The sequence below is a fragment of the Lactuca saligna genome, chromosome 2, assembly GCF_052625555.1.
Source record: "Lactuca saligna cultivar CGN05327 chromosome 2, ASM5262555v1, whole genome shotgun sequence".
Lineage (NCBI taxonomy): Eukaryota > Viridiplantae > Streptophyta > Magnoliopsida > Asterales > Asteraceae > Lactuca > Lactuca saligna.
Genome location: NC_136418.1, coordinates 157,099,651 through 157,121,327, shown reverse-complemented (window position 1 = coordinate 157,121,327; position 21,677 = coordinate 157,099,651). Strand labels below are relative to the sequence as shown.

The 21,677-nt window shown below is 33.8% G+C and overlaps 1 protein-coding gene across 2 annotated transcripts; it reads left to right on the top strand.

The window, feature by feature from the left end:
- Positions 1–204: 204 nt before the first annotated feature.
- Positions 205–2,831, top strand: SUVR4 (SET-domain containing protein lysine methyltransferase family protein). 2 transcript variants are annotated; one of them, XM_078977853.1, is made up of 7 exons: positions 205–437; positions 575–1,318; positions 1,609–1,871; positions 1,968–2,034; positions 2,122–2,172; positions 2,267–2,360; positions 2,473–2,831. In XM_078977853.1, the coding sequence occupies exons 1-7, from the start codon at positions 207–209 to the stop codon at positions 2,535–2,537; spliced, it is 1,515 nt and encodes a 504-aa protein (XP_078833979.1). In that variant the 5' UTR covers positions 205–206; the 3' UTR covers positions 2,538–2,831. The 2 variants fall into 2 exon arrangements, with proteins under 2 accessions (XP_078833979.1, XP_078833978.1); XM_078977852.1 differs by having other exon boundaries at positions 2,470–2,831.
- The last annotated feature ends 18,846 nt before the right edge of the window (positions 2,832–21,677 follow it).

Here is a 21,677-nt window from a genome sequence, read left to right as displayed (position 1 = left end):
GACATGTAGATACCTTTTTCCATAAATGGAACAAATTTACATCCCACAAAGCAAAATGGTGCTCCTTCTTTTATATGAATGGAGTGTATAATTCTTATTTTGGTTATTTTTCTTGCCTGTTAGTCTGAATGTCATCCTATGAAACACAGACGTAATTTCATATTTTACAAACTGATTAGAATTACTTGTGAAACTGAAGTTTTTACATGGCATCTCCTCAAAGATCTTCAAAGGCATCCGAACCAAGGGCTCCAAATCCAAATGATCCAAAAATTTCTAAGGCCTTTAGTGCCATGGAGTGCTTAGGCATTTCCCGTGAAGTTGTTAAACCAGTCCTCAAGAATCTTCTTAAATTGTATGGAGGAAGCTGGGAACTAATTGAAGAAGATAACTATCGAACCCTTGCAGATGCCATATTTGAATCCTTTGATGACAAGGTAATATATATATATATATATATATATATATATATATATATATATATATATATATATATATATATATATCTTCTGTTATTCTATTATCTTCACTCCCTACTTCAGTCTACTTTTTTCTATCTGAATGTTATTAACAGAAGAAGAGTAAGGCTGTAATGGTGGAATCCGAAGATCAGGCTTCATCTGCAAGGGAGAATGGAAACAAGGTAAAGGAATCCAAGTCCAATTCCAATTCCAATCCCAATCGGAAAGCACATAATTCCAATATGGAAGGCTCCTCTGTTGATGCAAGATTAGATGCTCAAAGAGTATCATCTTCATCAGGAATACAAAGAAAGAGACATCAAAACAACGAGTCAGGTGATCATAATGCTACTAATAAAAGGTTAATCCACAAGATCAATGACATAACAAGAGGCACAGAGAGATTGAAAATATCATTGATAGATGAAATTGGTATAGACCTTCCAAAGTTTGGGTACATACCAGAAAATACCTCTTATCAAGATGCATATGTGCCTTTCACATTAGCTCGAATTGCAGATGAAAATTGCTGTTTTAAATGTAATGGTGATTGTCTTTCTTCACGGGTCCCATGTGCTTGTTCCCGTGAAACAGGGGGAGAATTTGCCTATACTTCACAAGGTTTGTTAAAAGATGAGTTTTTAGGGGCTTGCATTTCCATGTATCAGGAACCACATAATCATCATCATTTTTATTGCCAAGATTGCCCCTTGGAGAGGGCCAAGAATGTGAAAAATCCTGAACCTTGTAAGGGTCACCTAGTGAGGAAGTTTATAAAAGAATGTTGGAGAAAATGTGGTTGTAGTATGGAATGTGGAAACCGTGTTGTCCAAAGAGGTATTACTTGCAAGTTGCAGGTATGTGAATCTGTTATACCATTCCTAATTGCTTCTTATTTATATATATATATATATATATATATATATATATATATATATATATATATATATATATATATATATATATATATATATATATAGGAGTTATATCATGATTTAGTAACATACTATTTATGTTATTGTTATTAAGTATTTCTATGTTGTTTACATAATATAAATTAAAAAGAATAATTGGTTGTACTTTTCCTCTTAACTTTCTTGTATGATAAACATATACTTATTATATTGGAATATAAACTACATATCAGGTGTTTGCAATGGAGGATAAAGGATGGGGTCTTCGCACACTTGAAAACTTGCCAAAAGGTTCATTTGTATGTGAATATGTTGGAGAAATATTAACAAATATGGAGTTATATGAACGAAACAAGAAAACTAGGATTAATGAGAGGCATACATATCCAGTATCCCTTGATTCAGATTGGGGTTCTGAACAAATACTAAAGGATGAAGAAGCTCTCTGTTTGGATGCAACCAATTATGGAAATGTTGCAAGGTTTATTAATCACAGGTAATTAACTTACATGTGTATTCATCTCTATAAAGTCATGTGCTTTTAGTGGAATCTTTATAGCTCCTCTGTTTTCTTTTTTTTATATAAATCTAGATGCTTTGATTCAAATTTGATCGAGATCCCTGTTGAAGTGGAAACACCTGATCATCACTACTATCATGTATGTAATATGTATCAACTTTCTGTATTTAGTGTTTGTAACAGTAAGTATATTTAAACATCTGACTTGGACTTTCGTTTTATACAGATTGCTTTTTTCACTAAAAGAAATGTTAATGCATATGAAGAGCTGACATGGGTATGCATTCTTCACATCATATAATGCATCTGTATATGTATATGTATATGAAGGTTTAGTTAAAAGAGAAGTGAAGCATTTGAAATGATTCCAGGATTATCAGATTGACTTTGAGGATGATGGGCATCCAATAAAGGCATTTAAATGTCAATGTGGCAGCTCATACTGTCGTGATGTGAGAAGAGAAGGTTTGTGCATAATGCAAATGCAATGGTGTATGCTATATATGTATATGGTTTGTTATTTTAAACTTTAAATTTTGGTGGAAAAAGAATCAACAATGGTTATGTTGTGCAGCAGTAGGGACCAAAGTGAAAGAGTTGGGGGTAAAGAGGCGTAAATCTGGAACTAGCAGAGTGAATTAACACTAACAATGGTGGGATTTGAGCTTTGTTGGCTGTCTGGCAATATGATCGATACAGGAGTTTGACAGAAGTTATAATTGTTAGTCGGTTGCATATATTTTTTGACATTGCTCAATTGACTTTTGGTAAAATGATGTTTCGATTTTTTTTTTTTTGAGTATTGTCCTTTTTTTTCTCCTTAATTTTTATGCCAAGATGGTGATGTAGCATTTGGGGTTCGGACATGGTGAAGATGTTATTGCTAGGGATGGACGTGTCAAAAGATTAATATTTTAAGTTAGGATCTTTGGATTATCTTAAAGAAGACTTGATAATTTGCTTAAATGATACAAGCTCCCAAACATGTTTGATGTTTCATTACATTGGTTGGGTACTTGGGTCAATGAATGGATATTTAAAGGGCGCAACACCAAAACTCTCTAGTAATAGTTTCGTCCAAATGTGTTTATCTGCATGCATCGTTCTTCTAAGATGATGGGATCTGGTGCATTGGTGATGAATAAGGAATAGTGAATAGTGATTTGAGCGAAGGGAAGGTCATTCCTTGACAACTAAACCCATTTTGTTTCTATTTTTCATCACTCGAAATCCTTATGTGTAAGTCATAATGTCATATCTTTGATTTGTTTAATATGCCATGGCTCATCTTAATCAACTTGTCTGGCTGTCTTTGTTTTTCATGGCTTGAAAATTAATATTAGGCAAGTGGAATTACTTAATTAGATCATATCATCAATTGTATGGTCTCATCCCTGAGGACTTTCAAGCATCTATATATATCTATATATAGATGCTTACAATAGTAGACAGTTAGGTTCTAATAATAAGATTGAGGAAAATAGGAGTTAAAAATATGCAAAAATCTACTTTAGATGTTAGGATATTGTCAATATTTTGGTTTTTTTTGATACAAAATTTGGTCAAATATATTATTATTAAGTTTTTGGTTTTATTTGTATTTTCATTTTAAACCTCTTTGTATTTTTCATATTGTCACTAATATTATATTTTATATATTGCTTGTCATATTAATATTTGTTTATAATTTTCTTTTTTATTTAAAAGTTATATTACTTGTTATCGTTTTATAATCTGTTAACAAAACCAAAAATCAAGTAATCAAATAGTTTGTTACATGTTGATGGATGACATGAAAATATATAATGAATACATAAATATTAATAAAAATGACTTAACGATATTGTAATAAACCATATGAGGGCCGATCCTGATCTATCATAGGTCCGATGTAAACACACACATAAAAAACACCTACTAAAAATAGATCTATATAAAAAATCTTAATTATTACTAATACTAGGTTATAGCCCGTGGAAACCAATGTTACAAAAATAATATATTTTTTAAAGTAAAAATTCATAATTATTAATCAACTATTTTCAATAAATTATTAATTAATAGATTTATGTTTTTTTTTATTTATATAAAATTATAATCGTTGATTCAAATAACATATTAAATTTTGTTTTGCATGCACACTTCGAACCTTCGAATGAAATAATAGTTAATCACAATACACAACACTACCTAAGTTCAAGATAGTGACTACCAAATTATAGCAATGTTGTAGAAACCGTAATTAATCATAAATTAATCGTTTAGCGTTTTCCAACCGACATTATGGATGCTAGACGGAAATTAGGGATTAATCTGGTTTGACGGGATTAATCGGTCAACAAACGTAAAATAATAATAATAATAATAATAATAATAATAATAATAATAATAATAATAACTCAAAATATCACATTTTTTCTTACTCCAAAATTTTCAAAATTTCAAATATTATACCAAATGTTCATATTTATGTATTTCAAAATTTCAAATTACAAATTTTCTTATTTTTTAATTTTGAAATACTTGTTTTTCGAAACTCACGATTAATCTCCATCAAGACCAATTAATTCTTTAACCTCAGTCGACCATCGAGCTACCGTCAAATGTTGGGTCAAAATATGGTTTATACTTTACTTTTCTGAGCAATTGTATTTTTCTGTTTTGTGGCAAGTGTGCATGTGGGAAAAACAAGAGACAAGGCAAGGATACGCCACCAGGGGTAGGAAGAAACAATTTCCCAGTGAAGAAAAAGACTTGTTTTCACTGTGGAACACCTGGTCACATTGCCCGAAATTGTCCAAATCGCGCATATGTTCCTTACTATGCACAAGGTTGGCAGAACGCGCGAAGAAGGAGACACTTCAAAAGAAACCCCTCAAGGTCACGTTCAGACAATGCCGACTGGAATGCCATGAAGACCAAGAATTCAACTCCCAAGGCCAAGAATCAAACCTCAAAGGACAAGAATCAAAATCCCAAGGGCAAGAAGGAAAGGTCGGCCAAGAAGTCCAATCCAAGAGATGCTTCCGCGACGCCAAAATCAAAGTCATCTCAACGGCCGACATCAAGTTCCAAAGCAAGTACTGAGCCACCCATCAGATCGAAAAAGAAATGGGTTAAACCCAACTACAAATGGGTTCCGAAGGCTCAATCTCCCAAATCAACTAACGATTCTAATATTTCTGTCTTCTGTTTGTGATAAATAGGACATGTCATGGGAGAGAGTATCGTGCGTTGATGATAAAGGTCGACCCAGTTTCAAAATGGACTGGGTTCCAAAGAACAACTGATTATGGTATGTGTCGGAGCATCCATGGAGGATATCATCATACTACGGTTTGTTGGTAGTGGCTGTTCCAAGCACATGATAGGAGGCATCTCTCAACTATACAACACTCAGAATTTTGTTTGAGAGTATGTGTCCTTTGCAGGAAGGGAAGAAAGGAAGGATCACTCATGGGGTCAGTGCTTAATGACATGAAGAATTTTCGGATCTGTTATGAGATTACGCGTGTTGTTCTCAGACCTTCTGGATGCAAATTCAATCGGTGACTTACGGTTTGCGTTTTCTTCTCTATAGTATAGAGTTTTTCTTAAGCTGATTTGCTTTAAAGACTAATTTTTGTTTTAGGATAATTTAAATTTGCGCATTTACTTTCGTTTCTCTCCTATGCACAAATTTAGGGGGAGAAATATCAAAAATCCAAAAACATTAGAAAATCAAAAAATAAATAAATAAATAAATAAATAAAATAAAATAAAATAAAAAATTATGTTGGTCATGAAATGTGCTTGAGGGAGATGTTTTGGGAAGTGATATTATCAAGTGATAACAGGCAACCTGATTCTGCGTAACGTACTCGAAGTTGATGCGTCGGTAGGCACGAAAGATTCTAAATGGACTTGACTAGGTAAATTTGAACTTAGGAAATTTATAGACTTGACAAACTTTGACCTAGTCAGATCCGTTCAGCCTGACAATATGATGCTCGGATAGGTTGAGCAGGGAGATATATATGAGAATCTACTCGTCACATTAATTGAACCCGTACTTGGAACCGTGGTGTAACTTTTCCTCGATGTGCGGATTCTGTCCTTAATTCTGGCTGGAAGGGGCGACTGGTAAATTCCGATAAATTAGGTCTGTAGAATATTATTTTCTTTCTTTCCTACTGTTAGTCATATGCTGCACCCTTTGCGTGATTGGAAGAGATCCGACCTGGATTACAACATATGCAACTCTATTTCTCTGCATGTTATATATGTGAAATACCTCTCATCTGTTAGCCATATGCTGTCTCCTTTGCGTCACTTCTAATCCGACCTGGTACACAACATATGCAACCTTCTACTTCTCAACCCCTCTGAAGTAATAAGTTATAGAATTCTGAATCTATCCTGTCTCTGAATGGTTGTCTGCTCACCCGGTGTAAGGAGTACTCTGGAAGTTCTTGATGGCTGGGGCATATCAGGAAGCGGGAAACACGTTCTAGTACACTTAAAATTGAACACATACAGATTGTCTGTAGATCTCGTTGCTCGATTCAGGTGGACAACAATATCCCTGGTTGTAGTCAGTTAAATGGTCTTAAGAAAAATTTATTTAAGAATTAGGGCCAATCATGATAATAAAGTTACAATTAGATATATGCATGTATCATGTCATTGGTAAATTGTCCAAAATTGTCACAATTTTTCGTGTTTAAGTGGACAACAATATCGGCGATCCATCAGACGAAGATGTGAAGATAAGGGTACCGACAAGCGGATAAAGCTTGTCTAAAAACTTTGAACCCAAATCACTCTTAAAGTTAGATATCAATTTTTATTTTTGTTCAATTTGTCATAGTTTCTTCTAATTTAAATATTAAGGGGGGGGGGGGGGGGTTAAAATTTAAAAATAATGAAAAAAACTCATAAAAATTTAAAAATCAAAGAAAAATCAGAAAAATTAAAAATCCAAAAATAGTGTTATTTCTGTTTTATTTCTTGTTCAGAAAAATCAAAAAATCCAAAAAATATTTATGTTTATGTTTTAATTTGTGTGCTAAGTTTTCTTTTAGTTTTGTTTTGTCTTGAAAAGTGATTTCATGTATAGATAAGACTCATGGAGTTTGTGTTGAAGATTTCTGAGCCAAAGCCTCGTCCGTGAGGATCGAAGAATTCGCATTCGAAGGAGCAAGAAATGAAGATTATTCTTTCAATATTCAATCCTTCAACCCCAGAAGCAAGGTGAAGCTACAATTGAAGATTATGTAATGGATTGCATTGAAGCCTCCTCAATGAGTTTGCTGCTGTCGTTGTACTTGCTGAAGTGATCCAGAAGATTTGTTCTCTCTGAAGATTCTCAAGCTGAAAGCGCCATCTTTCAATAATCAGTACGTCAAGCCTCCTCACCCAATGTGCGTTCAATGCCAAATTATGAAGAAAACCTCAAGTGCTCAAGATGAAGTCATTCATTAAAGTTTCATATGTTCATCCTGATGCTGTGAAGAAATCGAAGGTTAAAGCTGAAGCCAAGCTCCCATTGAAGATTGACAAGAAGAGCCAGCTACTTTTAGGGGGAGCTTGTTGGGTCATTAAGAAAAGAAAGCTATAAACCAAGGGGGAGATTGTTGGGTCAAAATATGGTTTATACTTTACTTTTTTGGGCAATTGTATTTTTCTGTAATATTTATGAATTTGTGGTCTAGTTTACGGTTGTAAACACCTTACGGTCGTAAACTCATTTACGGCCCATGTGTTATCCGGCCCATGTTCCCCTAGTATAAATATAGGTATTAGGGTGTGAGGAATTTTTTTGATGAACCCTAGAGAGTTTACGGCTAAAGAGAAACAGGAGCTTTTATGTGTGTGTGAATCTTTTGTATCCGGATCTTCATTCATATCAATACATACAAAGATTCATATTCTTCTTCTTCTCCTTCTCTTCTATTTGATCTGACATCATCCGTTTGATCGGGATTCCGCACCATCAAACGAATTTGATTGATACACGGGCAAATTAGGAAGTTACATCGAACGACTTTTACAACCTTACATTATAGTAAACAAAAAGACTTGTTCTACCATTTGAAACAAAAACCTTCAATCATTCGATGTAAACTGAGTCAAGATCTTAATTCTTCATTTTTTCTTGAGTATGGCTTAGATAATTTTGCAACAATAGTAATAATGGTATACAATACAAAAAGAAATTTTATTACGCCAATAAATTTTACTTTTACTTTTAGCATCATTTCCAGTCATACCAAAATCACCAAATCTGCAGTAAAACATTATCATATTGTAGCTTGGTTTTTGGGAAGGTAGGAATTCATAATGGCTTCAAGAAATTTATAGTTGTAATACACAAAGTAAATGACTTGGTAATATGTTGATTTATAGGAGTCTCATTATAGAAAATTATACATTTTCGCATCCATTTGCAGCAACGAAAGTCTAATAGATTAAAAGGGTGGTCAGGAAAATAGTTACTCAAATAAGTATGATGAATTTTTGCATCGATCTGATAGGTGTTGTTGGTGTGATTATAATTATTCTTATTATTAAGATTTTGATGTTTTGGTTTAATTAGTTTCGGTTTCTAAAATAATAAGAATCTAAACCAATCTGCCACAATCACAACCACACCTTCAGCTCCATCATACCAGAACAAAGCTTATAACTAGTTAACTATAATCAAAAACCCAAAAATCAAAACTTTATGTAAAAGAAACCAAATATAAATTTTTGGCATAGAAAAAGATGAATCTTTCAAACCAAATAATAAAAATATCTATATTTTAGACCAAAAACAATCATCACAAAGCAATATTGTTCTAATCTTTCGAGTGGTGTTAATCTTATTTATAAAAAAAGTTTTTTGATATGGGAATAGAAATTTGGAAGAATTAAAATCTACAAAGATCACAGTTTGTCGTGCGTTTAGTTGAAGAAAAAAAAAAGAAATTCAATAATAAAAATCAAAGAATTTTTGAATTCAGACCAATTGGCAACTTTATTGTTTATTTATTTATTTCAGACCAATTAGCAACCAAAACACGCATTCAGTTTTTTAATGCGTAAGTAAATATAATTGAACTTTATTGTTTATTTATTTGTTTCAGACCAATTGGCACCAAAACATGCAGTTGAATGAGATAAGTTCCAAATTCATAATTTGATAAAATTATTGATAAAGACCATAAAATAGCTAAAGGTTCATACCTTGACATCATAAGTGTTATCAGGACAAGATGTAACATGTTCTAAACTTATAATCATCTTTATCAACTTCACATCATAATAAAAGGAAGTAAAAAGCTCCTTCAATTTACCATCCATGCCATATATACCATGAGTCTCGCACTAATACATCAATAACCCTCAATGCACAACACACTCCGAACCTTCAAAAGCCCAATCTTTGGAAGAGATCTGTATACTGCACAATGTAGTCTCACAATTTCTGGATAAGTAAATAAGAAATGTCTGACTTTTTGTGGGTTAAAGCCAAGTATGAAAATAAACCTTCAAAAGCTCATGCCTACTTTTGTAAGTTACTTCTCTAACCTGCAATGCCAAAATTGGAAAAGATTATAGTAACATTGAACTTAGCTCCGTGTAAGAACAATATTACCAAAAACAAATATAAAAGAACACATATCAACTTGCTTTCATTGATTTAATATAAAAAGTAAAATCCCATGCCCACTTTTAAATGATCACATCTTAGCTCCCTGTAAGAACAATATTATAGGAAACAAATCTAAAAGAATACATATCAACTTGCTTTCATTGATTTAATATAAAAAGTAAAAGAAAAGTTAATATCTATGCACAAAAGGGAAGAAGAAACAATAGTATTAGTAAAAAAAAAAGGTTCATATCTATCTGTTATTCTACGCCTCCATGGATCCAACCCTTTCGAAAATCTTATTCCTGTAATCATTCCTATCAATCACAAATGTAATAAAAAGCGAAAATTTTAATGTTGGATTCAATGCATTTTAACAAACAGTTGGTATGCATATGGAAAAAACAACTCCAATTACAATTATATTGGAGATAGAAAAATAGATAAAGACCATTGATCACTATTTCTTATAGAAGAAGTGTCATATATACCTTATCCTTCTTTCAGGAATTTGAAAAGTGATCTACCTTAAACGCCAATAATAGAACATGCACATAGATCTTCACAGGTAAAAGAAAATCAATCAGATGAAGACGAAAACCTGAATGTCAAGGTTTGAAAGGTTAGGAATTATGTTTTTCATTACACGACTATGGTGAAGCTGATGTGAAGATTATTTATGGAATAAAACCTTAGCGAGGAGAAATAGGGATTTCAATTTTGAATTTCACAATGATTTAGCATCAGGACCTACTATTGGAGCATCAAATATTGTAGTTCCAAAGCTTAATCGCAAAAAACGAACAAAACCTTGGATCAATTTTATCAGATAAATCATCTAAACCAACACCCAAAAAAAGTTCAGATCGAATTATTGCAAAAATCTCCTTGGTTCAGCAGTAAAAAAATCAACAAAAACTTTGAAAAACTATGGGCTTGTTCTTTCTTTTGGGAACAAGGGTTTAGAACTCCCAAATAAATTTCCAAATCTTAAAATAGATTGAGTCGTTTGGAATTAGTTTAAAGAATGAAGAGGATGAGAATCAAAATAAGCAAACAATCGAGTACATAGCAGGTCTCGTTTGTAATTGACGTATTGATGGCTCGAATCTCCATATAGAATTGAATCATCTAATGATGCTTTTACTCGTTTCTTCACCAAAAACGACAATCCTTGCTTTCCGCTTGATCGATTGGATAAAAAGAAGACAAGAAGAATTGATATAAGGAAGCGAAATAGAAGAAAAAAAGTTGAAAACGACAATATCACAAACGCAAAAAATAAGTAAAATTGGAGATGTTCAAACTTGATGCTCTCCGCTCGGTTTGAACCGGGTAGTTTTCAAGGATCTTTGTCTAGTAGAGTATTGAGAAGAGATGGAGGGAGAGGGAGAGGGAGAGGTGATATGATTCCATGAGGATTCATTCAAAATCGCCCTAATGACACCATCTTGTTCATTCTTGTTTTTGTTCTTCCTCGGGCTAGGGTTTTAAAGAAAGAAATAAAAGATGAGGATTGAAATGGCTTGTGTATGCAATTTAGAGTGAAATCCATACTTTTATCTCGGATTTTATGAGATTGTGGTTTTGAAAAAGGATTAGATTCTGAAAATGCTATGAGCGGAGTACAGGTGATTTGATTTGATTTTGAAGGGGAGGGAGGAATTATAGGGATAGAGTCGTGATTGATGGATGACCATGAATAGATAGAGTTTAGGGTTTGAGCGGGAAAACAAAAGTTGAGTTATTAATAGTACGACACGTGTAAAATATAGAGCGTAGAAAACTACCATGTGGCGGTGTAAAGAGGTTTTTTCTTAGAGTTAGATATAACATGTTGAAATGGAAAAAATTAAACAAAAAAAATGGCCGAGTAGGAAGGAACTATGGTAAGGGGCCCCATAAGTTGTTCAATCTAACCAATTCGTAGTTTGCGATAGGAAATGTTTTAAAAATCTCCAATTAATTTATATATACACACATTGCTACAAAAAAAAATATAAAAAAGAGAAATTAAATATCCTCCTACCATTTGTTCCTATTTTTCCTCCTACCATATTAAATTTTGACAAGTGGATTAATTGATTATTAATTTCATTAAATATCTAATTAAATGTGATACATGTCAACATTTGATATGGTAAGAGGAAAGGTAGGAACAAATGGTAGGAGGAAAATTAGGAGTCGATCACGAGTGGACGGATACCGAGTGACTCGTTCTTTATCAGTTGCACTTCAATAATTTTCTTAACCGGTGTCAATAATATTGTATTGTATATAATATAATCTTATTAGGTAAATAGAATGATTTTCGAATCTTATTTTTTCGGGGTCTTGTACTATGGAACACTTTGAACACCCCTAAGGTCGAACCTGGTAAAGATCTACCGGGAATAATACATATAAAATTCTCAACGGAAAGTCATAAAAAAGGAGGTTCAAACGGTTCTATATGCTTTTATTTATAATAACTATTATATCATATTCATAGATAATTTTGATTAAAGTTCGTTTCTAATTTAATAAAATTTCATAAGTTTTTTTCTTATAATACCTAGACACGCATCTTACATATTAGATCATCAAATATCAGTATGTTATTATTTTCTTTTAAAAATATTTGACGTGTCATTTTAACGGACTTAAAAAATACTTTTTAAATATATTTTTCTATACAAAGAATGATTTTTATTATATGTATTTAATACATTAGATTATTAGTAAAAATAGCAAATCAAGATGCCATAACAGAACACGTAGCAATTTTATATGATGGCTCTGATCAAAATGAAATCCATCAAAGAAAATTTAATATATATATATATATATATATATATATATATATATATATATATATATATATATATATATATATATATATATATATATATATATATATATATATATATATATATGGAAAAATGAATATGTGGTTGTTATGTATGTAATATCAGGTATAGAACCTTCAAAATTAACTTCATTTTTTTATTCAAAAACACAATTCATTTCATTGTTAGTTTCTTCCTATTACTTTTGAGCTTATATTATTTCTTATTTCATAATTTATCTCCAACATCTACGTATTTTGAATGTGTTGTTTATATTAAACCTGTAGTAGGCTTCATAACTTTCTTTTTGACACCTACTACATATATACTTGCATGGTTCTTTTTGATGTGTTATGGGAAGAAGTTTATTCGGTTTTTTTTGAACAATTTCAATTTTTCACTATAGTTTTCTATATTAAATTTGAATATGAAGATTTATAGGTAGTTGATAATGTAATTTTATACATAGTTGGTGGTGTAAAATTAAATATTTAAAACTCCATAAAAATATGTACAAAGTCTATCATCTAGTCTAATAGAGAATAGAAGAAAGATGGTAGAGATATTTAATTGTATTTTGTTAAAACTATGTAGTTTTAGATGGTTCTATACCTAATATTACGTACATAACAACCACATATTCCCTAAGCCCATATATATATATATATATATATATATATATATATATATATATATATATATATATATATATATATATATATATAAATAAAAACAACCAATCGGATCCAAGAACTATTCATCTGGTATATATATATATATATATATATATATATATATATATATATATATATATATACAAGATAATTAAGAATGATACAATGATAATATTATAAGAGGAAATATTATATGTAATTTAATAATAAATATAGATGGTTGAAAAAATATCAAGTGATAAGTGAATATTAACATAAAATATAACATCCCAAAAATCAAGGTAAATTTTTTGTTTTTGAAAACAATCCAAAACCATAAGTGTTTACAAAACATAGTTTCAAAAAGTCATAAACAAGAATCAGAGTATCCCAAAATCAACCATTGGGTTGGTATATCCAAGGCCCCTTAACCATTGGGTTGGAATGCTAACATACTATGGGTCCAATCAATCATTGGGTTGGAATATCCCATGCTCCTCAACCATCGGGTTTGAATGCCAACATACTATGAGTCCAATCATCCTCGGGATGGAATACTTTGGGCCCTCAACCATCGGGTTGGAATGTCCCGGCCTGTTGACTTACGCACAAAGCAGTGAAGCCTTAGCCACCAACTAAACATGTGCACATATTACAGATAAACATACTATCAACCAGCTAAACAACAAATAAACAAATCTTACCGATCACTAATCATAGCATTATCCTAACTACTAAGATATTGATCTAACAGATCACAATAGCATAACATGCATAACAATATATCGATCCAATGGGCCGGCCTTGGTTCCATCGACCCCTAAGTATAGTGAGGAAAACTCACTTCTCAATGTTGAACTGCATTGAAACCTCCAACTGCTGACTCACGGAAAATCCTGAACTATCACAATAAACAAACATTCAATTAACAAATAGGATACCATTCTTGACTAAGGATCCATACTTATGGTAAATGTCTATTTTACCCCTTCCCTAACTGGACCAAGGCCCAACTCCATATCTTTGATCCAAAAGGCCCAAATTTCTTCAAGGCCCCTTATTGGCCCAATTTTCCAAATTGGGCCCAAACCCCTTGTTGGGTCTTATCCAAAGGTCCAATCCTCTAATTAGCCCAAAACACACTTATCCAGATAGTCCATTAAGGCCCAAGCATCACAGCCCAACATATGGCCCAACACTCGAAGCCCAAAGTCCAAAACCCAAAGTCCGAAACCCAAACAAAAGGCATACGCGGGGGGTACTCATTCGGTACGTTGGGCGTACATCGCCTCACATTGACCACCTATGGGGTGGTTGACTCAGTACGCGGGGCGTACGCTGCCTTATGCGGGGCATACCCTTGCAGAGCTTAAAAACTTTCATAAGTGCTTAATGGATTAAACCACTAAGCTCAAACTTCAGATCCATGACTCAAAAGCACTCTATAACCATAAAGTCTCAAACTTTAAGACTTTGGACGTCAAAAAAGTTCTTAATACATGGTATTAATGATGTGTTTTATGCATACAAACTTTCCTATGTGCTTATACAAACGCTACTGTTTAGATCTAGGTTTCTCTATTGTACATGCAATTCATCCAAGTCTCTCAAACCCTAGATCTATCATAATATGAACTGAAATAGGGTTTAGAAATTACCTTCGATTGTTATGTAGCAATAACAATCAATTCCTTCCTTTGATTGGCTTCAGAAAACTTAGTGCCTCAAGTGTTGCACCTCTAATGGAGTCACAAACACCATGAGCAAAAAGGATGAAGATGAGAATAGTGGAGGCAGCCAAAAACATCTAAAACCCTAAAGGAAGTCTTAGCCACGTTTTTGGGGCCATATGGGTGATGGGTTTTATACAAACAATCCTATGTGTGCATGCAACCCTAGAATTGGATCTATGTTTTCACTATTAGATACACAACATTATGAACACATAATAAAACCCTATTGATGATTATTATTTTCAAAATTAACCAAGAAGGTTAGATTACATACCTCTTGTTTTTATATTGTAGTAACAACTTAAATCTTCAAACCCTAAGTCTTGAAAGCAAGTACCACAAGTGTAGTACCTCTAGTGGCTCACAAACACCACAAGCGATTGGAGAGGCTATAAAGAGAGAAGAGAGAGGTATAAATCGTTCTTAGATGCTCTAGGGATCAAGTGGACGAAATCCTAAGGCCTTAGGGGTCTTTATATAAGGTTGGGATTAGGGTTTCAGTCCTTATCCTTATCCAGTTACTTGCCCATCAAGCAACCATAAGATAAGCCTTGAAAACCCCTTATCTCTTAGACCTTGGACGATTTTAAGGATATCATTATCCTTGAATTCATCCATCCTATAACAAGGATAACCATTGCCCTATTTTTCAACTATCACATAATTACAATTCAGCCCCTCTAGTTTAATTAATTACATTTGATCACAAAATTAATTCTTAATTAATTATTGACCAATATTAATTAAACAAATATGATTTCTCCTTTAATATATTATTCTTATAACATATTAATAAATCATAATAACCTCTCTCTCTATTATTTCTCCAGTCAAGTTGCTTTGGTGAAGGCAACCCAAAAGGACCATGCACAATCGGGTCAAGTACTTACCAAATATGGTTACGGGCTTAGACACTATGTGCTTATACAAACGCTAATGTTTAGATCTAGGTTTCTCTATTGTACATGCAATTCATCCAAGTCTCTCAAACCCTAGATCTATCATAATATGAACTGAAATAGGGTTTAGAAATTACCTTCGATTGTTATGTAGCAATAACAATCAATTCCTTCCTTTGGCTTCAGAAAACTTAGTGCCTCAAGTGTTGCACCTCTAATGGAGTCACAAACACCATGAGCAACAAGGATGAAGATGAGAAGAGTGGAGGCAGCCAAAAACATCTAAAACCCTAAAGGAAGTCTTAGCCATGTTTTTGGGGCCATATGGGTCCTTTATATATGTAGGTTATTAGGGTTTGCAACTAGGAAACCCTAATCTGACTGCGTAAGCCCTAAGCAGCCCATAAACTCCTTTAGAATACCTCTTGGACGAATTCCTTATGGGCTTCCCATAGAATTCGTCCAACCTATATTCCAAGGTGATCCATAGCCCAATTGTAATTATCTTATAATTACAAATCCAGACCCCTATGTTTAATTAATCTTTTTTAGCCGCAAAACTAATTATTAATTAATTCTTGACTAATATTAATTAAACAAATAATTTCTCCTTTAATATATTATTCTTATAATATATTAATACATCATAATTAAACCCTTCTCTTTCCATAATTCATCTGACAAGTTGCTATGGTGAAGGCAACCCAAAAGGACCATGCTCATAAGCGGGTCAAGTACATACCAAAATAGTTATGAACTTAGACACTAATTCAACAGTCTCCCCTTTGAATAAGTCTAATAACTATTTTGCATAACTTCAGAACCTGATCAACAATCGTAGCTTTCAAAAGTCGTTGTCAACTCTGATCTTATCAGATACGCATGTCCTTTAGATAAGGGATCATATATTCCTCCACTCTACAAGATATCGTATAGACACGAGACATGGATTTAAATCATTCTCTTTGTCCATGTATTGTTTCCCAACTTTTGATTTATGACGACTGACAACAGACTACAATTGAACACATCAACTTAGTCCCGGATTGGCCAAGCACTTAGGGTGTCATCACTAAATCATCGAAGGGCCCACAAATATCGCTTTTATCCCACTTTGGGTAAAAGGAATGGATAAACTTCGATTCCAATGCTCGCTTGCTCTTACTCATCAAATCACACACACCAATAAGTTTTATAACACCAAGTTACTGGTGCATTTACTTATTATCAATGTGCAACCGAATCGTAATTACAACTCACACCTCTCGGTTTCAAGAATATACAATATTATCGTCTCACAATCACTTGTGATAAAATCCATGAAGTGATTCAAGTGAGTGTGGGTTTAATCTAATACTCTAATCTTATCAAAGCACTAATGAACTCTGCAACAAACTTGTGGTATGTCTAAACACTTTAGACAATCTACAGACAGATTCATGACAGTCTTCCTTCATACCTACTTCCAACGTATGACCGACTGTGGAGGTTCGAATAACCCAATTATTTTATGGAAGTCAAAACATGCAAAGTGAAACACAATAATAATACTTAATCCTATGTGGCATCAAAACTTTCGAGTATAAATAAAACACCTCTTATTTAGTCACCATATTGATTACTCATTATTGATTATATAATGTTTCGGATAATCAACTTAACACTCGAATTATAACAATAGTTGTCCCATGCACCAAGCATGCACACTATGTTTCCTATGGTCCTTACTTTGTGAAATATATCAATTGAAAACTGTTCCAATGATGCTCATTTCATAATTCTTAATCCTTATCATAAGTGTAAGAATACGAAATTCTTGCCACTATCAGAATATGCTAGATTCTAACATTTTATGCAACGGTCCTTTCGTAAAGTCACTAAGACTCGGCCAATGAAATCACAAGGTTCTCTATTAGATACACAATGAAATCACAAGGTTCTCTATTAGCTACAAAGTCACCAAGACTCGGCCATAGGGGTCCTTTATATATGTAGGCTATTAGGGTTTGCAACAAGGAAACCCTAATTTGATTGCTTAAGCCCTAAGCATCCCATGGACTCCTTTAGAATACCTCTTGGACGAATTCCTTATGGGCTTCCCATAGAATTCGTACAACCTATATTCCACGGTGATCCATAGCCCAATTGTAATTATCTTATAATTACAAATCCAGTCCCCTATGTTTAATTAATCTCTTTTAGTCACAAAATTAATTCTTAATGAATTCTTGACTAATATTAATTAAACAATATGATTTCTCCTTTAATATATTATTCTCATAATATATTAATAAATCATAATTAAACCTTTCTCTTTCCATAATTCATCCTACAAGTTGCTATGGTGAAGGCAACCCAAAATGACCATGCTCATAATCGGGTTAAGTACATACCAAAATAGTTATGGACTTAGATACTAATCCAACACTTAATCCATTAAGACCTCCTACAAAGAACAGGTAACCAAACTGGCTAAAGGGACCTCATTATTATGTCTTAAGACCTATCCTTGGGTCTAAAAGGACAACCAAACACGTCCAAAACAAAGCATGCAAATTATTGGGACTTTTGGGACAAAAAGAACACCATAAAGCTACAAAAACAATATCTAAACAATCCAAGCATAAAGGCAGAAGCTTTTTACCTTTTGGAGCTTCCCAAGAAGATGATAATCCAAGATCTACAAGCTTATTTTCCTTCCTTGACTCCTTTGATGCACTTTCTTCTCCTCTCGGCACACAAATAACACACTTTAAGTTCAAGATGCACACTTATGGTGTTAGGGTTTGCTCAAAACAACTTAAGGACTTGGAGGCTAAAAGAGTGAGGCAAAATGACCCATAATGGTTCTTAAATACTCTACAAACCCTAAAAATTAGGGTTTTCACCCGGACACACGTATGCCCAGCGTACATATATGTACACCCAACATACTAGGGTGCGCCCTAGTATGCTTAGTGTACCTACATGTACGCCTAACGTACAACTCAAGCTCCCAAGAATTACCAATTTGCCACTATGGCTTCTTAGGGCTAATTCCAACAAATTTCAAGGACCAAAATGACATATTTAATTACCAAGGGAAGGATTCGAAAATACCTGAAAGCCTTGGATGTTACAACTCTCCCCCACTTGATCTAGACTTCGTCCTCAAAGTCTGCTGCAGCAAACAGATCCGAGTAATGCTCCCACATCTCGGCTTCTGGCTCCTAGGTCCACTCGGAGCCCCTTCGATGCTGTCATCATACCTTTACCAGAGGTACTTCCTTGCTTCGCAAAACCTTCACCTTTTTCTCCAAAATAGTTGTGGGCCTCTCAACATAGTTCAGGTGCTTATCAACATGAATGTCATCTAATGACACAACTGCATCCTCGTCCAATGCACACTTTCGCAGCTGCGAAACATGGAAATTGCTATGGATCTGACTGAGCTCCTCGGGAAGGTCTAATTTGTAGGCAACCTTGCTAACCCTGGCTATAATCCATAATGGTTCGATATATCGGGGACCCAATTTCCACTAGGGATGAGCAATTTGTCTTAAATCCTGATCTCGTACCGGAACCGGTACCGAACTGTACTGAATTTAAAAATATGGGACAATACTTGGTACTCCAAATACATGAAATTCGGGAATCGGTGTCGCCGGTACCGGTACTAGTACCGAGTACCGATACTATTCCCGGTACAGGTAGCGGTACCATTCCCGGTACAGGTACCGGTGATGTTAATTTGGTTCGGTACTCATGATTAAATTTCGATCAAATTCGGTATTCGGGAAATCGGGAACGGTACGGGTCGGTACCGGTTCCGTCCCACGCTCATCCCTAATCTCCACCTCTTCTTGAAGCGAATCACACATTTCCAAGGTGAGACTTTCAACAACACCATGTCACCGACTTGAAACTCCAACTCATATTGCCGCCGGTCGACATAGCTTTTCTGCCAACTCTGAGCAGTCTATAAATCTCTGCCTGATTTGTTGAATCATCTTCGTAGTCTGTAGAGCCACCGCTGTCCGACCCATGACCCTGTGACCAACCTTGCCCTAACAAACTGGGGTACGACATCTCCATCCATATAAAAGCTCAAAAGGTGGAGCACCAATGCTAGAGTGAAAACTGTTGTTGTAGGAGAACTCTGCAAGAGGTAGGCAGGAGTCACAACTCCCACCAAGATCAATGACGCATGCTCGCAACGTATCCTCGAGAGTTTGAATGGTTCGCTCACTTTGGCTGTCGGTCTGCGGATGATAAGTTGTGCTGAAGTGCAACCTCGTGCCTAGTTCCTTATGGAACTTCCGCCAAAAAGGTTTTAACTTTGTCCACATTAAGTCCTTAAGGTTTTTTTTGTACATATTATATCAATATAGTTGTATATAACCGTTTAAAAAATGTAATAAAGTTTTAATTTTGTCCGCATTAGATCCCTAAGGTCTTTTTTGTACATATTACACCAACATGATTGTTATAATCGTTTAAAGAAGGGTAATAATGTTTTAATTTTGTCTATATTAGGTCCCTATTTTTAATATTTTTATAATTTCATTTAACTCTTTTACAATCTATATTAGTATCTAGTTAGATGGTTACATAACCACAATTTTAGTCGCTTATTCACCACAACCACAATTTCAATTGAAAATGTTACATAACATTTTTTTGTCATTTTTACATTAAAATAATAATAATCAAAGTATTAATGATTAAGGCTATGTTTGGTGTGATACAACTAGCTGATAAGCTAGTTTATTTTTTGATCATTTTTAAGTTATTATGTTTGGCAAACTAAAAAATAGCTTATAAGCTAGCGTTTTAAAAAACTACTTAGACTATTTATTTATTTATTTATTTATTTATTTTCCAAATGCACCTCTTAATTAATTAAGAAAACATATTTTTTTAAATGACATTTTATGTCATTATATAAATTTCAAATAAGTTATTTAAGTGTTCTTACTTAATCGTAATCGACATTTTATGTGAAACCCTAATCGTGTTTGGGCTTTAAGTTGGGCCTTTCTTTTGGGCTTTGATTATTGGGTTATTGATAGGTCATCTAAGAACAAGTGTATGAACTAGGAAAATTTGGATGAGCTTTAGGGTAAGACCCATGTTGGCTTTTGAGCCTTAAGAATGTGAGTCTGGGCTTTGGGCTTGGATCAAGCTAGGTTAGGGGTAAAATGATATTTTTACCCAAATTATGGATTTATGGTCATTCATTGGAACCCAATTATTAATTGGGTGTTCTTTTGATGTTGACAGTTCGGGGATCTGTCAGCCAGCAACCAGAGATTTACCCGCAGAACTTCAGTAGTGCAAGGTGAGTTTCCTCACCTGGTTTAGCGGGTCTAAGGCACCAATTTCGACCCTCGTTTATTCAGGTTATTATAATTGTTGTCTGTGCGATACTTGTATGTACCTGTATATGTATGTCTATTAGGCGGGGCCTGTTATGTGATTGTGGGCAGGGCCCGCATCTCACTATTATCCAGCGTTAGCGGGGTTCGTATCTCATTATTATCCAAGTGTGGGCGAGACTTGTATTTCATTATTATCTCGAGTGTGATCGGGGCTCGTATCTCATTATTATCCGAATGTGAAAGAGGCCCGTATCTCATTATTATCCGAATATGGGCGGGGCCCGTATCACACATTATAAAACTGCAACACCCCGATAATGTAAGAGTATTTTACGATCAACACATAATTGATCTATTCCAAACATAATGGTTATTTCTAGTAAACCTAAAAAAAATCTATATACTATAAATATATGTGATATTTGTGTCAATATTCCTATAAATAAAGAAAAGATTCAACAAATAGGAAATTTTTATATAGTTAATACTTAATATATCAATTTTTGTTTTAAACAATCAAATCATGTTATAAACTTTTTAAATATGTCTCCAAAATAAAACATTTTCTTTGTTCCAATTCCCAAGCAAATTGCGAGAATATGCCATTGGCGATTAGACCAATACGACGTCGGAAGGCAACCAGGCATGCTATTGGCTGATGTCTAGGGCTTGAGCAACTTGTATATAAAAG

Bases quoted from the DNA above. Each gene is read 5' to 3' on its own strand.
- SUVR4 (XM_078977852.1), top strand. From the start codon at position 207: ATGGCATCTCCTCAAAGATCTTCAAAGGCATCCGAACCAAGGGCTCCA. The intron at 438-574 runs GTAATATATATA...TGTTATTAACAG, and splicing joins TTGAATCCTTTGATGACAAG to AAGAAGAGTAAGGCTGTAAT. The intron at 2,173-2,266 runs GTATGCATTCTT...AAATGATTCCAG, and splicing joins CATATGAAGAGCTGACATGG to GATTATCAGATTGACTTTGA.